Source organism: Excalfactoria chinensis, chromosome 5 (genome assembly GCF_039878825.1).
Source record: "Excalfactoria chinensis isolate bCotChi1 chromosome 5, bCotChi1.hap2, whole genome shotgun sequence".
In the NCBI taxonomy this organism is placed as follows: Eukaryota; Metazoa; Chordata; class Aves; order Galliformes; family Phasianidae; genus Excalfactoria; species Excalfactoria chinensis.
Window position 1 is genome coordinate 9810760 of NC_092829.1, and position 17752 is coordinate 9828511.

A 17752-nucleotide genomic window follows, 5' to 3' on the forward strand; every position below is an offset into this window, starting at 1 on the left:
GGAACATCAAATGAACCATTCAGCCTGCAACACGTCTTTACTCTGCAGAAGTCAGACAGTAAACATCGAAGCAGGGAAACACACATTTGATGTTTACAAAAGGTGTTTTAGCAAAAGTTTTTCCTTAAGGCGACTACGGATCAGCTACAAGAGTGGCAATTGCTCTGCGAAAAGATATTTCAGCTATTCATAGTTCTCCACCACCATTTTTAATACTTATGCTTCTATCATAGAAGTTACATCAGAGCTGTGTTGACACAAGCAATTCGCTCACACCCACATTAGCACTCCCAGTGGTGAAGCTGTACCCAGTGCTCAAGTCTGGCTTTTGTGATTGCTTTTTTGTTGTTTTTAAAAGGACAGTGTTAGAAGGAATGCATACAGTGGTTTCTACCACAAAGAAAGTTCCATGCAAAATAAGGAAGCTCTCCAGCACTGTTTCCCATCCTACCCGAGCAAAAAGAACAGGTGTAAAAGGCTTGGAAGAAAGAACACTGCTCTTCTGATCTAGTTGTAGCTACTTTTAGAAAGCTGAGGAGGAATTAGACATTGCTAATTATAAAACAACCCCATTGAGAACAATACTTCAGTTTTCTTTGCACAAAGAGAAAACAACTCCCTGAGGTTGGAAATATACATTTTCTCAGTCTGAAAGCTGAGCAAGGCTTAACTTAATCTGCAAAGCTCTCATCCAGATTTGAAGCCTCAGGAACAGAAAAAAAGAACTCCAACAACAAACCACCTGCAAAGCTCTTTGTGATTACCTCATGCATTACCTGCAGTTGGATTAGAACTTAAAGGCAGCAATAAATAATCTCTTGCTTATCCTCTGCAGAAAATGCTGTCCATGTTTTATCAGTTACAGATCTCTTATCCTGTAAACATACACTTACCTTTCTAGGAATACCAGTATTACCAGGCAATGAGAGTCAGTGGTCTTGTAAACTGAGCTAAGCCCACTGCCCATCTTAGCACTCCTCTATTTTTACTTTCTTCCTTATGGCACAGATGAAGATTCTTCCAGGAAAGTCTAGACCTTGTGAGCATCCTCCTTCCCCTACGCAGTATTCAGTTTAATATCCCGGTCTTCCCTGGGGAAGCCTGTAGGAATCCTTGATATAGGCAGCTTCCTGACCATACAACACTGTACTTCTACCTTAATTAAGATTTAATATTTTGACTTCAGCATTTTAAGAAAAGACCTAAGTGTTTTCTTCTCCTTTTGGAACTAAATGCTTCTAGAAACAACTGTCTGGAAAAGAACATGCAGCAACATTTAGATGTGAAGTTATTTTTCTATCAGGCTGTCATTAGCTCCACTTACAGTATTACCCAACCTAAGAAGTCTTAACTTTTTCTCTTCCCTTAAAACCAGGACAACCCCAAAATGTTCCTTCACAAATAATAATTTTGGGTAAGAATCTAAACCAGCAAAGCATCTGGAAAACGAAAGGCAGTGACTGAATGATGAGCTGTATAGGCAAACGAAGCCACCCATACAACTTTGAGGATCTTTTATATCAGAAATACATTGCATGCAACAATGTTAAGATTTCTACTTACTTCCTCGTTAAATAATTTGCTAGTTTCTTTTTTAATAGGGTCTATAAGCTGGACCTGGCCTGCTGAGAAGCCCACTAGAAGAGAGACACTTTCTGCTGTGGCTGTTAAGTGATTGAAGTCATGGCATGTAGGTTGTGTTCCTTTGTATATCCTTTTGTCTATTGGTTTACTCAAGTCCGCAGCCTGCAAAAAGAGCAAACAGAATTAAAACAGTTTATCACAATGTATACACATGCAAGTTCCATCTACAAATGAGTTTATACTAAGCAACAATTTATGCAGTCATAAAACTGTACTTTAAAATGCAGCTCTGTATTTACTGAATACATTACTGACATCAAAGAATGCCTTTAAAAGGTTTATCTTCTGATAAAATGTAACACTTTCATGTTTTTCAAGTTTACTAAACACTACACCCCTACTGAGCCTTCGGAACTATATCATATGACAAACTAATGACAACCCATGTGTTCAGTAACACAAAGGCTCCAGTGAGTCCCCAAGATCAACCTACTCCCAGAAGGCTTTTCTTTCCAGAAGCAGCATCCCATCACTGAGAATAGCCACTTTCTCATTATCAATTACAACTCAGTCAATTAAAAATAGTATATGCTAATCCTTGTACTCTACGTACATCCTCTTACAATAGGCAAAAATAATATTGGTATTAGTATTAAAAAAAAATTGACTGGATCCAAAGAGAGATTTCTAGGAACCATGACTTGGAATGTTGATGCTGCGATTATAAAACACTTCCTAACTCGTTAAGCTACAAAACGATTGTGCTTCTGAAACTGACTTATGAAACGTGAACGTACTTTGCAGCATCTGCAATCTAAAATTATGTGTCAACATCTCTATTTTATTTACTCAACAATCCAGACAGATATTAGACAAAGAAAGTGCCAACAAAAGAGAAGAACTTAAACAACTGAAGATCAGGCACTGAACTGTCTGGAGAATCACAAGGAAAAGTAATTTAAAATGCTCTTGGTTGTGTAACCCCCATGCTTCTCCCTGTATCACTTCTGAACAGGAGCCCTAATCTTTCATCATCCAGAGATAATAACCCACACATCTACTATGCAACCCTTTTGAGAAAAAAACCCTCTCTATTTACTATGTTCAGAGCCTGTAGTTACAAAGTTGCAGATACTCAATAATATTACAGACTTCCGATTTCAGACTTGGTTTCTAATTCCAGTATATACTTCTACAGTATTTTTGACCATTTTCAGAGGAAATCAGGCCAGCAATAGAGGAAATAAACTTGTTTGAAGAAGAAGACAAGCTTCACTGAGAAGAAAACCACTCCACTGTATTACATTTGGGAGAAAAACATTCAAGGAATAACAAATCCAGTCCATGCACAGAGTTACATATACACAAAACAGACCTGCCTGTTAGTAGGTAAAGACCAAACTAGCTACACTGTGAGTCACATCAGGTGAGCCATTTCCAAGGCCAATTTAATCATGGGACACATGTGAATGTGAATATATACTACAGCACTGAAGTTATCCTTAATGTTACACAGCATATTATAAATCAGTTCAATCAGATGTATGGCCTTCTGGTTGAAAACTTCAAATAGAGACAATATATTCCAGCTTCTAAAGTCAGCAGATTATGAAGTTACTCTCTAGAGCCCAGAGATCCATTATAAGCTGAAAAGAATACTAGCAATACCTCTTCAAGGAGAGCTTTAAAATAGAATGCTGGCTCTACGGGGATCCCAGGATAAGGCACAGGCCTATCGAGGCGCATCCTCAGACACAAATCTTTACATTGAAACTGGAAAGCAAATCCTAGAGGTTGGTCTCCTGTATTGAGCAAGATTCTCTTGTCCTAAATCAACACAAAACGATCTCAAGAGATAACCTGCAAAATGGAGGTAATGTTTTCACCTGGAAGACCGTTTCACAGAAATCCATCCCTCTGCACCTCAAGGAAATGCCAGGAGCAAGCAGGTACTGTGCCTCCCTCCTCTCTGCTATGAGACTCCAGGTATGGCCCCCAGCCAAAGTCTCATCATAACACAATGCCTAAGAACGAAGATCCCTTTCAAAATAAACAGAACTTAGCGTGAATCATACTGAGGGATTGGAATGGCCGACTCTCCCATTAGTGGAAAAACAATTATTTCCAGGGTCTTCTACTTCTGAATCCCTACTATTGTTTTAAGTGCCACAGAATCAAGACATCGCTAATTACAGGTTCAGACTCTTGGCTGGTCAGAGTTCTGTACCACTGCCTGTAATTTTTCTTGTCCAAAAATCTCACTGTGGCCAAAGTCTTCTGAAACTGTGTGATAACAAGTCTAACAAGACATGAAATTCTGATAAAGGAAATCTAAACACAATTTGTTGTGCTCGTCCTACCTGCTCTCTGGGAGCCAGATGGCAGTGACAATCTGTCTGAACTTAAATGGAGGGTAAGTGAATTAATTCAATTAGCAGAAGATAGGCTCCCAGTGACTTTAAGGGATGCCTTACCTTTTGTTTGTTTACATGCTGCTAGTGTTTTCAGCTATATTTATGACATAGCTGTCTCCCGGAGATCAATCAAAACTACAAGCACCAAAATGCTTTTCTGGTCTTGTTCTGTCTTCACTGAAAGACAGGATAGAATCAATGATCTCGAGAACCAAAAGCCATTTTGTCTCTATTTCTGCACATTTGAAAACTGCCATTGGATTTTTGATAAGAACAAGAAAAGCACTTACTCACAAAATTCAATAGGGCCTATGACTCAGCATTTCATTAGCATTCCATTAAGTCCATTTGCTATAGTTCTACTGTGGAAGACTTGATTCTCAGAAAAAGAGAATCCTGGTCCACAGCTGTGCTGGTATCTGACATGACTTACTCAGAAAGGTGACGCGAACTGCCCTTATTTCAAAAGAATGGTGATGTACTTTGAAAGAGAACAGAAAGATCTTGGGTTAAGTGTTACAAACATGGCAGCTACAAGCACACGAGGAACCCTTTGGCTATGCTTGAGTTGGTAGCTAATGATTTTTGTGCTTTCTGTCCTAATTGTTGTGAATTTTTCTTCTGAAAAAATACTTAGGCTTGACTAAAGTTTGACTGGAGCGTTTAATGCAAGGTTAAGGATTAATACCATTCTCCTTTGGAATAGAAGTATCTATAAAAGCCATCAAAGTATATATTCATTAATTAAGTCTCATTAACAGGAATTGGGCCAATTGACATTTGCGCTAGAAGTCTGTCCTTTACAACACTTGTATTTCAAGTATCTCCTGGGCAAAGGAAAGAGGAATAATGGGTACTGGGCTAAGAAGAACAAGAATCTCACTCAACACATGTCTGAAATCAGTGATGCAGCTAACAAGATTGGTGTACATGGAACACCAATGGTTTCCAACTTCTGTCCTTGTACAGATCAAAGTAGTCTTTATAAAATCTTACAGTTACATGCAGGAAAAGAAAACCTGACAGCATTGCCATTTGGTTCCTTGTGGTGTATTCTAGAAATAAAACATGAATCATGTAATTGTCTTGGGGACATCCCGGCCCCATTTAGTTAACTCACACATCATACCGGGTCAGGGAGAGGGAAGGGAAATAGATAGATATTTACACACACACACACCATCACACAGAAGTTCTTTATATAAAGTGTGCATGTGCCTCTACAATTTGCCCCATCACCTTGAACTGAGTCATCCAGAAGAAAGGTGGTTGAGCAGAACTCTTAATACGAGGAGCAGAATGAAAAAAAAAACTCAGTTACTTCAATCTGAAGCAAATATTAAGTTTCCACATTTGGACATTTGAAATGTCTGATTAGGATGGTGTACAGTTGTATAATCAATAGGTAAGCAGAGGTTTAAACAGATGATTTGTTAAGAAAGATTATCGTGATGGAAAGATAATCTATAATAAATGGAAATGCTCACTGATGTTGAAGGTTTGCAGTAAACTCCACAAAGGAGTGACCTCCAGAGAAAGAGATGGTCCCTTAGTGACAGTCAGCCCTTAAATGGGATCTAGGAGAGGTGCAGCCAGGCTCCACCCCTTCCAGTAGCACAGCTGAATTACCTTCACCTGTGCTCCCTCAGATGACTCAGGTGGTCGATCAGAGGTTCAGGCTGTGATCAACAGTTTCCCATACAGATGGGTATCAACAATCATACAGAACGCAGAGGCCAAAGCCAGATTAATTTGTCCACAATTCTCTCTTTTGATGTACTACTGATGTAAGACTTCAGTTTTCACGCTAGTTTCACAAACAGTGAATGGCATTATTTTAGTCAGCATTTAATCATGCTCCTTGACAGATGCCAAGTTCTTCCTGCATCTTTTTCTAACTTCCATCTGCAGCTTTCGGCACATTTTACATGACATATATAACAGCTACTATGTGTCTTGCAAAGCTAAAACACATCTCTAAGCGACATGGAGGGACTTATTAATTTCTCTCAGGTAATTTCATTAGTCATTAAAATGTTTCCTTCAGATACTTGATACTATTTAATATCAAATTTGCCAGTACGCTTCTTACGAGTTAAGTGAGTTTGAGACAGAATAGCAGGTTTCTAAGGCTGGAAGTAAGAACAAACATGTAATAAACATTTCATTTCCTAAAATCCTCTTATAAGGTGCTGAAGGAGTCCCTGCTTAAGAAGGGTGCTGGACTAAATGAACTCCTGAGGTCCCTGCCAACCCCAACTGCCTGTGTGTTTGCCAGTGGTATTTCAGGCACTTCTGCAGGATTTTCTGGTGAATTCGTCTACTCGGTGCTTCTTCTGCACATCATTTTTTATTTTTCTGACAGAAATACTAGTTTGAACTCTTCACACATGTAATCCCTCTCTATACTTCATTAGAAAAGGAGTGGATCTCTGGAATCTTTTTGTGAAGCCCTCAATACACACAGTCTGCTCTGATCTCCCCACTGACTCTGCTGTGAGCAGAAGCTGAGAGCAGTGGCCCTTAGAAGTTCCTTCCAACCTAGAAGACCCTGCAACCTTATACTCAGGACCAGCCAAAGCAACAGCAATAGGGCTGGTTTATATCTTAAAGGTACTTTAAGCTGGAAGAAAACTACAGGAACAAGTCAGTTGACTATCCCTATAAAGATCGCTGATGTAGAGCAAAAGTTCTGCTTAATTTATATGACATGCACAGCATAAAGTCCAGGCATTCACTGCATACATAAGGCCCTAATAAAACACTGTTTGGAAAAGATGACAGTACGTAGCTAATCAGTAATAAACAGGTTTCTACAAACACTGCCAGCAGCTAATGACCTTAGATTTCTGGGCAGAAAGCGTAAGTCTGGCAATCTCACATCAGCCCTAGGACTAATTCAGATCCTAGGAAAGCTTCTGGGAACTGTGTAAAAACTCAAATATTTCAATTCTCAAATACTTCAGTTCTCCTTAAGACTCCAGAAAGTCAGCAGTCACCATTTGTAAAGTCACCCTGTGTATACAGTTACAGTTGTAAAGACAGTTTCTTAAGTAACTAAGGACAGTTGAGCTGCTTTTCCTGTACCTAACTGACTTGCTTAGTTGTAACAGTTGCATAATGGGTATTTGGCCTGTAACTAAAGACCAGTTCTGTCTCCTAAGCCATGAAAAACCACTGATGCTAATGAAAAGTTTGCCTTCTTTTTGCAACACTGCATTCAGTGCATCGGCTCTGGTGCTAAAGTTCTGCTCCAGCACACACAAAACAACACGTTATTTCATTTTTACTTTTAATATTTGTCTGAACTTTTAACTCTGCAAACATCAACAGCTTAACACTCAAAGCAGCACAACCAGCGCTGAATTGTTTGCTGCCAATTAAGAAAAGGGCAAGTACCAGCTAACACCAAAAAACAAGCACACAGCCAATTTCTCTTGTTCTTCTCTAATCAGAAGGAAGAGCTTATGAGAAAGTGATGATGATTATTACACAGGACAACAGGAAGTTGGAAAATCGAAAACTAAGAAACTAAGGCAAAAAACAATTAGCAAGGGAGGAAAATCAATTGTTACTTTTAATGCACAGCATTCCTTCAAGGTATTTCTCCACAGACTCCTTTACTCCAGGGAGACTTCAGAACGTGTAGCTGCCAATCTGTGCTAGTTTTACTTCCTGAAATTCTCAGATTCAGGTCTGCAGCGACAAGGGCACATTTTCTGATGTATTCTATCTAATACATGAAAGTTTTGAATGATCTCGCTCAAAGTACAAAATAATTTGCTCCAAGCAAAAGCAGTTCACAATTTATTCCTGCTCAACAGAACATTTACTCTCCTTAATATCACTGTTCCTCATAAATGGGTTCCCGTATCTTTGCAGAAGGCTTGTGCAAGTTACAAAGCACTTCATTAATGCTGAACAGGAACACTTCAGGTACAACAGAGTTTCTAGGATACTGCTTCAGAACAGCTCTGTAAGGAAAACAGGGACACCAAGTAATTTTACTTAACCTATTTTTTTCTCCCTAAATAAAGTGTTCCATACAACTTATCCATAATGAAGCCTTGAACATCAATTTTGTACAAAGCCGCCTGAAAATGTGGGAAGCTACTTGATGTTCTTCTTTATTCTAGATTTAACTTCCACTTGGGGGCCACACAAGACAGCCATGAATTTCAAAACAAAGCATTACTTGACAGGATTTCAGTGGTTATTCACACAGCAGACAACTCTGACCACTTAAATTGCAATGAAAGCTTTAGTCCAGACAGCTGGACATAAATCTACTCAGTTTTCTGAAGCATCCAATAAAATTATCATTTTTTGCTTCCAGAAGAATTATTCCAAGCACTTGAACAGAACAAAGAGCAAGCAATGGTTTGAAACAAATATATAAGACAAACAGAGCCTATGACAAGATTAAGAATATGGATGTGAACACCATAAAGAAGAGACAAAGAATGACCTGATTCACAGCTACCACAGCACTGTTAGCTCCGTCTCATTAAGACTGAACAAAAATATTTATCTACATATCGACCACACAGTATAGACCAGCACGTCCTGTAGGGAGCATTTAAGGTGCAAGTACTGGCTTATCAATACTACTAAGCTTAAAAGAGTTCAAAGCCCAAACCAAACAAATTAGACCAGCAGGATCCCCCATCCTCAAAATATTGTTTTTTATTTGCAAATCACTCTCCTCTTCACAGGTACATATAGAATCAAGTCACCCTTTGTTTCCCTGTATGATTGGGCAAAGGGCATTAAAGTAGGACAGGAACATTAACTCATTTGCACCAGGGAAGCTGAGTGAAATTTTGACATTTCTCCTTCCCCATCCCCCCAAAACCAACAACTGTATCTGTAACAGGCAAGTTGCTGCAACTCGTGCTTTACAAATTTAAGGGATTTTCAATTCAACCTGTTAGACACCAGGTCAGAGTGGCACCCAAGCCAATACTGCTCCTTTCCAGCAGAAAAGCAGAAGCACGGCTTGTGTCACAGCTGGTGACAGGGTGCTCCCAGAGCCAGATCAGAGCCCACAGCTCTCACGAGCTGAGTGTGACCCAGCACAGCTCCCCACGGTGCTCCCTGGTCCGTCCCAAAGGGGGCTGTGAGCAGCGCAGGGCTCCTCCGAAAGGAAAATAACAGCCAGGAAGTAGGCTGGAAGCACTCCAAGTAACTTGAGCAATCTTCAGCTGCTCTATAATCAAATCACTCAAGCTCTGGGGAAACGACATGACATTGTAACCTTGCTTTTTGAAAGGTGTTTGTTTCTATACTTCTTACTATTCCTGCAGTAAAAAATGTCATTTTCCTCCCCAGAAGTGCCTCAATCCTTGAAGTCACACTTTCCACAGTACCATTTTATGATGCAATACAGAAAGTGGAAGAGAGCTCTACCTTTTCTTGAGCTACTAATCAATCATTCGTAAACCAGCCAATAAAAGTATTATTCCACACTGCAAAAGTTCCTTTTGCAGCATTACCCTTATGGGGAGCATCAGCTAATGACACAATCCCATTGAGACAAAACTGACTTTGACTTCAGTGTTACAGGCTTGGTCGCACCAAGTGTGTAAACAGGCTACTTAAACAACTCAGAATATAGTTACCGTATCGCACACTCCCAACAGGCATGAACTGATTTAGATGTTCTATTTTGGTTTAAGCAATTAGTTGCCTTTTTGTACTATTTTTTTTTAAGGGAAGAAGTGAAACGCAGACACGATATTGGTGCTGTCTCTTCCCTGTGGCTGTTCTACAGGATTTTGGCTCAAATGTAGTTCAGCCAGCTGGATAAAACCCTCTGAAGCAGAAACCCAGTTCAGAATCACGCACGTTCTGCATGCAGTGCAGACACCTTCCTCCTCTTCTCCCCCTACTCAGCTCTTTTTAAAGAGAGATGTAAAAAGATCTCACTGTGCAGTTTTAAGTTCAAAACAATGATCTCTCGGGGCTATAATTAAACCATGGGTTAAGGGTTCACATCTTTATACCGGTCTCTACTGTAATGGTTTAAAAATTAAGACGTAGATTTAATAAGTCATAGAACATGGACACTTCATTATCATGGGCTGCAGAGCTGGACCACAACCCAGACTTTTTGTTCCAATACCGCTTCTTCAGCACTGGGCAGAAAGATGACCCAGAAGAGACAAGAAATGAATGCAGCTTGTTTCTTATCTTCCATCCTAGATTTCTTCTGGGTAGTCATTTGAATTGCAAACATGGATGTTTAACAACACTTGATGGGATTTGTTTGCATTAACAACCACGCAGACCTGTGAACGTTGCCAGGTATTGTTTTAATACCCACTTTTTGCTTGTTATTTGCTTAGGTGACAGAACCAACACCTTCCAGCCCAGTGAAGTTCATAGAATAAAGTGTCATCTCTGAATTTTGTTCCCTTCAGATTTCACTGGTTTCCTGTTCCCAAGGAGAGCCAGAGCTATCTAACATTTCTTACATACACAGCACTTACATTGCTTATTGAAATAAGCAGTCCCATCCTTTTCTGTAGTCTCACAGATGTTTTAAGATAACTAAATTTTCACGTCTCTGAATATTTAATCTTTGTACTAATCCTTCTTTAGCCATCCGTGAGCACTTTGAGATCAATCTACCAATTCATACAATGGAATATGATTTGCTTCATCCTTATTTCTGAAGTTTTCCTTCATTCCATTTCTTACAATAAGGAAAAATCAGTCCTCAGGTATTGATTGGTTTTAAGGCTGAATCATTTACAGCACCCTCCCTTCCCTTTTTGTGCAGTGGTACCATATTGATTTGAGTTTCTTCCTCCACTGCTTGCCACCCAGTGCACAGTGCTTTGTGCTCACTCACCTAGCATAATTACATCTCTCACTGCCTCTTGCCTTGACAGTTATGCAAATCAGACCAACTGCAATTTCTTCTGCTTTTCAACATTATTACTTTTCTCCGAAGTTTCAGATCTGCTATAGAACTTTAAATTCTTGTATGCTAAGCTTACTAGAGCAAAATTATTTAAAGCTTAATTTAATGTGCCCAACAAATGGCAAGTTCAACTCATTTTCCTCTGAACTATACCTTAGTATAATCTTCCAGACATTTTCCCATCCTGTTGTGTTAGTTATGAGGCAATGACTTTCCCTTTCAGAAAGGCCTGCAAAAAGAACCAACCGACCTGTAGTCCAGTGTAACTGTCCCATTTGTAACACATCTGCAGATCAGTCTCTCTATTCTTAAACTTACCAGAACTCCTGAACACCACTTCAGCCACAGGCTGACTTTCCTCTGCAACACAGCTTTCCCTCTGGGGGATAAGACTTTGGAAAAGATCTATGTAAATACACACACTGATTTGCATTCAGAAAGAAAACTAACTGCATGACTTGCATGCAGCCATACCTGTGGAAAAAGCCATACACAAAAATACCACGTGCTGCCATAATCTACTGACATAGCTGCAACACACAATACTGTGCTCACAGCCAGACAGCTGACTGAATACGGAATCAACAAAGTGAGAACCACCCCAATTAAAACACCAACTCACAGGACTCGGTTGCACTTAGCCAGCTTTAGGACAAACAACTGTGACAAAGCAAATTAAATACTTCAAGAGCATTAACAAATATACACACATATGTGATCCAACAGCAAGGCTCATCACATCAGTTAAATAGGACAAGGCACACTGAAGATACGTAAAGCTTGATTGCTGCACTCAAGTAATTTATCCAGCTCCAAGAGGCCATTCTATTCACTCAATGCCCTTACAGTTAGAGGGCAAGTGAACAAAGAATGCCACTCTTCCCTGCTTGAGAATATTGCCTGCATTGTGTAAAACTCTGGACTGGGAATTAAGGTTTGCCTGGTAAAAAAAAATAAAATAAATTACTACCCTTTGAAAATGGCATCTGAAATTACGGACAACTGCATTTTTCTTCTACATGACTATTTTGGTTCAGAAGTTTTCTTCTGCGTATCTTAGTTTCCAAACTTTGGCATGAGTTTCCTACTGTGTTTGCCATGGTTACCAAGCAGGCTGAGTCTCTACTTGAAATTCTGTTTAACTGTTTAGTGTTGCATATTAATCAGGATACACTAACACACCCGAATGTACTTCAACCAGCAAAGCCAGCAGCTCTCATACGAAGCAGTGGGTATTACAAACCTCAAAGGATTTTGTTGCCGTTTAAATGGGAGAGAAATAGGGAAACTGTTGCCAAAGATGTGCAAACAAACAGAATACATTCAAATATGAGGGACAAGGTACATTCAATAATTACAGCGGTACGGAAGAACAGAGAAAAATCTGTATTTGACAGTACCTTCTCTTCTGTTAAGATTGTACATTCACAGCAGAAAGGAAAACGTATGCCAAGAGTGTATTTAAGACAGTTTCCACACATCAAAGCTTGTTTGGGGGAAAATGGTCCTGCTGCTCTGATGCAAGAGGAGCCAGGTAACCGGCTCACTTACTTGAAGCTCAGTGGGTAAGCAACAGGGCCAAGCCAAGCAACAGTTACCAGCAATTCGAAGAAAGATCCTTCTTTAAACACCCACTGCAATGACAGGATCATGAATATGAAAACACCCGTCTGGGCGACCATATGAAATCTTTCCTAATTCCTGGAAAATGTATCAAATGCATTAGTGTACTGAAGTTTCAGACAGGAGTAAATAACATTAGGAAATCCTAATAGGAAAATAAAAAGCATTTTACTGCTTAGTCGATTAAGATTTACTACCCAGAAAAAGAATAAATAAACTTGTATGTAGTTCATCACCTCTCTTATAACAAATGAATGGATCCAGCACTACGTGATGTTACTATTCAGGAAACTCTCACACTTACAGATAAAGTGAAATAATTCTCACCTTCAATGCCTGCTGAATAGACTTACAATACAGAGAACTGTCTCCAGGAAAGTCTAAGCAACAAGCCCCCCTGAAGCTTGCTTACAGAACTACTGAGATTCCACAAAACATTCTGTGTTCTTTCTACAGTATCTGCAAACTCAGCTGTACTCCCACTCTTTCATTGGGCTTTACTGTCCCCAGCTCCTCTGCATCCTGCATTTCATTTCCTCTTCTGGATCTAAGAGCTAGCAAGGCAGTCTCTCTGGGTACCACAGATAGTTGGACTTGTATCACTATAAATACACTTTCTTCACTCCTTTAATCCAGCTGGGCTCTAAGAAGCTTCTGGATGAAACGCTTGGCCTGTTCTTAAAAGCTGTTCTGTACTTCCCATGGAGTCCATAACCTCTAACACCGCAGTATTTTCATTACGCAGTTGTTCTACTGCTAGCAATAGCTTACAGCAGGGTTGGTCAAAGAGCAGAGTCCTTCCAAATTAATAGCAAATTTGGGGGGGATTAGGATTTGTGGCAGATCTGGCAATGTCTCAGACACCTCAGGAGGGTTTTGTATTATTTATTCCCCCCTTCTTTCCTCTTACAACTTAAGAAACAGTGACTGCTTCACTAGGCTGCTTAAAATCATATTCCTTTTTTGCCAGCGTTCCATCACACACACTGCCTTCTCCTAACAGCAGCAGCTGAAATTTGCTTTCATCAACACAAGTAACTAAAATTTTCCACAACGTTAAAGACATCTCTTCAGTGCCTCATACAACCGCATCAAAGACACTTCCCTCCTTCTACTGATAAACTCATTCCACAGATCTTTGAGTTACATTTATCTCCTGCCTCCAACCGCTGTACTTCAAGCTAGCTCAGCTTGATAACCACACTGTAATGTCTATATCTTCACAGAACGTTCAGACTGAAGCAAATATTCCATAAATATATCTCCAATAAAGTTCCTCATTGGTTACGGTTCTGATATTGGCTTGTTTCACCTTATAGAATTTTGAATACAAACAGCAATCCCTCTCTGCTTTATTAGGAGAACCCCCTTTACTGTTTTCATTGGTGACCTAAAGACAAAAAGACGGCATTTCTAAAATCACTGCTAAAATTCCTATATCCTGAGGTTCTCTTTTCAACAACTGTTACAGCCCTTTCAGACAGTAAGGATCACAGAAGGAGACCAAGAGCTGTTCCGATTCCCCATTTCACAACAGAATGAACTCAGGCTCTAAATCTCCCTCGGTTAAAATATATAATATATGAATCTAGAACTGACAGTTCAGAAAAGGACAGGGATTGAAGCGATGCTTGGAGCCAAAGTTATTCATGACATTTAAACTGAGATACCAGCCCAGCGGGCATTTCAACACTCAGACAGTGGTGAATTTCTAAACTAAATAACGATGGTTCCAATCCTCCTCTACTACTGGAGTAGTAAACGCACATATTGTAGTCACTTCACTTTGAGGAACTGAGAAAATTAAAGTGTACTGAAGCAGCTGTAAAGTAGTCAAGGAAAGATATATAATTAAGTTCTATGAGATTCTCTTATGATGTGCACTTAGTTAACCACAATTCCTTCCTCAGCAGCTACTACGATCTAGCAGGTTATAACAGATTCACAGCTCTGGAGTAAAAACATTACATTTCTGTTTCTTTCTTATTTCTTATACTTCAGTAGACCCTTTTATTTTCTCCTAATGCTGTAGTCTACTCACATGACTTGCTGCACTTATCATCAGTCCTCTCCCACCTATTCATAATCCTAAAGAAGTACAGTTCAGACTAACCGTACAAAGATATACATACACACACACACTAAATGTAAGAGACAAAACAAGGAAAATAGGCATGTAAATGTTCAATGGATTCCACATAAAGGCACACACGTCCAATTCAGCAACTGCTACTCAGTTCTCTGGCTCAGGTGAGATACTTACAGAACACTGCAAGTTTCTTTCACTTGGAAACTGTTTAAATTGGCTGATCTCTAAGTAAAACTTACAAAATGGTAACTGCTAAAAGTGTTGTTTATTTAAATTACAGCTGGCTGACTGCTCTTAGGTGAAACATGGAACAAACTGAAAACATCACGGGACTTGATAGCATCATCCCTTGACTTGTTCATCTCCTCCAGAGCACACACAGGGAAGTTACCCAACCTGTCGGACAAGAGTTCTGCTCAAGTCACACCTCCAAAGCCTGGACTTTCACTGGAGCTTTGAACTATTTATGTCACTCTTCCATTCTCAAATGTGAGTATGATGTTGTTCTGCTATCAGAAAAAAACAAACACACACTTCAACAGTTCAGATCTATGAATACTGTCCACTGGTGTTAAGTTTATATTGCCTCTGTTCTTGGTTCTTCTTTCTTTGAGTGCTCAGACATCCAAAGTATCCTTAAAACACATTACACAAGATTAAGTTCCCCGCTGAAAGACTAAAGCCACGGCAGCTTTAAAACCACAGCTGTTCAAATTCCATTTCTTCCAATTTTAAAAAGGCCAAAACACAGCAACAAAAAGTTACTTCCAAAAGGTGGCTTTCCAGGTGTGTTCTGTGGCAAAAAAAGAATGCTGTCCCTTTACAAAATCCTTCTATTTTCTGGTTTTAACAGTGAAGTCTGAAGTAGAACTCCTCTCTCTGAGGGCATTCACAAGTATCAAAATAAACCAAATATGCAGAGACTCTAAACACTCACAGAACAAACCAACCAATGAATAAGAACCTGCCTGATTTATAGAATCAATATCAACATTCAGTTCATTAGCACTGAACGCTATTAGCCAATTTACTTGTAAGCTCCAAGCTGCTAGATGATCATTTTTATCAAATTAAAGCAAGCTCAATTTCATGTAAACTTGTCAACAGGTGGAAGTATAAATTCAAACCGCTTAACAACATATCCATTATAGCTCTGTTACACTAAATAGCCTACAGGCAAGCAGTATTAAGTTGTTTCCAACCAGTTCACCACTCTAGTATTTATCTTCTCATGTTTTTCCCACCTCTCTTTCAGCACACAAGAGGCCAAGTTATTTCTTTAGGATTTAACAAGAAAAAGCAGCAGCCGAAGAGCTCAGGATTATCCGTTGCTATAACAAACCAATGTTTTAGTCCAGCAGCGTAAATTCGCTGCTTGAAAGAAAAATTTTTATCTGTTCCAGAAAAGCAGCCTGAATAATTGTAGCCCGCGCTGCACTGTTGCTATAGAAACTTATTTCACTGTAGCAGTTAATTGTTAATCAATCTATGTTTTTTTCATTACAAAGCTCAATAAGAGTCAAACACACCACAGAAATGTCTGTCCAACAAGTCAAAGCTGTGTCTCTTTCTGGCTACTGTTGGATTTTGCAAGCCCCACAGGAATGCCAGACATTTTTCATACACTATTTTTATTAAGCCAATAACTCCCTCACACTGCAGCATGTTAACTAAATATTACTAGAACAAAGCCTAGTTACTTCTGTACTAAAAATAAGATGCAACTCGCTGTTGTTCTTACAGCCCCAGAACAGTTCTGCAGAAGGTATGTGAATAAAGTATCTACTAAATATATAACCTATGCTCCGATCCAGAATGAGGCCCACTGGTTTATACTTTTTGTGGTTGTATTTAGTAACAGGGAGATGAAATAACACATCTGCCTTAACTCTTTGTTCTGACGTTAATTTACAGTACTTTATCTTCCTTCTGGGCCTGAAGACATTTCATAACAACCCAGGCCAATGAGGCAAAAACCGCTGCTGAACAAGAATAAGAGGCAGGCTACCAGAAAACACACTGAGGACCAAATCCCTGACAGATACTCAGCTGTGAACTCAGATTTTCCATAATCACACACACACAGTCTGGGATATCATCTGGGTTGCAAACCAGAATCCTGTTTAGGAAGTTTGAGAGCGAAAGGCAACAAATTCCTGATCTGGGCATAAGTTTTCCTGTTTTGAAGTATACAGGGTACTATAGATACTCTAAGTAACAACGAGAGCTGACAACTCCAGTGGCAAAGATATTACATGGAAAAGAAAAAAAAAAAACATTGTATTTATTAATCATGTTCTTTAAAAATTACCATTAAAGGGCTTAAAGTGCTCAATTTACCAAGTGGACACACAACACTGTCTCTTTCCTATGGCTGATTTTCTCCTCAAGCACAGAAGGGAGCCATCTGCCTACTGCTTGTCACTGACTGATCTTTCTGCACACAGCTGTGCAGGCCACAAGTAAGTATCCACATTTCAAGCCTTTTGCCAAAGGTCCTAAATGCAGCCCATACTAGAGCATGGAGCTGAACAGATGAAACAGAGCCCAGCTGTTTAACCATCCATCCCACTGATACGGGCATAAGAGTACCACACATGCCAGGGACTTCTGCTTTCAGAATCATTCATACCTTCCAACCAACCCAGATCAAATACTGCACTTTCAATCAAACACAGAACTTCACTCGGGTCGATTTTTGGTAGAGTCTCTCCTGTCAACTCTGTGAGAAGGTCACAAGCTTCATCTAGAGGAACAGCACATTACAGCTCTGCAGGCGTTCACTAAAGGTTATTCAGCACAAGGGAACACAGATCCTCTGCCAAGGTGAGAAAGGCAAGCGATGGCACATGTTAGGCTGACATGAGCATCACGGGACAGTCTCCTTGAGAGCACCCCGTATTTCTGAGTCTCCTTCGGGGGAAAAAGCAAACAAACGAAACAAACACCCACCTGGATTAACACAGCTGCATCTATAATACAAGTAAGTTGTATTGCCAAATCATGCAGATACCCCTGCTTTCATAAATTACTCTTTCAAGATGGACCACTGTGACACCTTAACATACACAGCTAGCTGTTCAAGACTTCTGGCCCACGCTCCTATTAAAAAGG

The 17752-nt window shown here is 39.7% G+C and overlaps 1 protein-coding gene across 3 annotated transcripts in view; it reads right to left on the reverse strand.

Moving 5' to 3' along the window:
- The window catches only part of WDR20 (WD repeat domain 20), a 42281-nt gene that overhangs the window by 15396 nt on the left and 9133 nt on the right, over nucleotides 1–17752 (reverse strand). For all 3 annotated transcript variants that reach the window (XM_072339172.1, XM_072339171.1, XM_072339173.1), the window contains exon 2: nucleotides 1564–1746. In XM_072339172.1, coding sequence (XP_072195273.1) covers nucleotides 1564–1746 — 183 coding nt within the window. The remainder of the gene's footprint in view (nucleotides 1–1563; nucleotides 1747–17752) is intronic.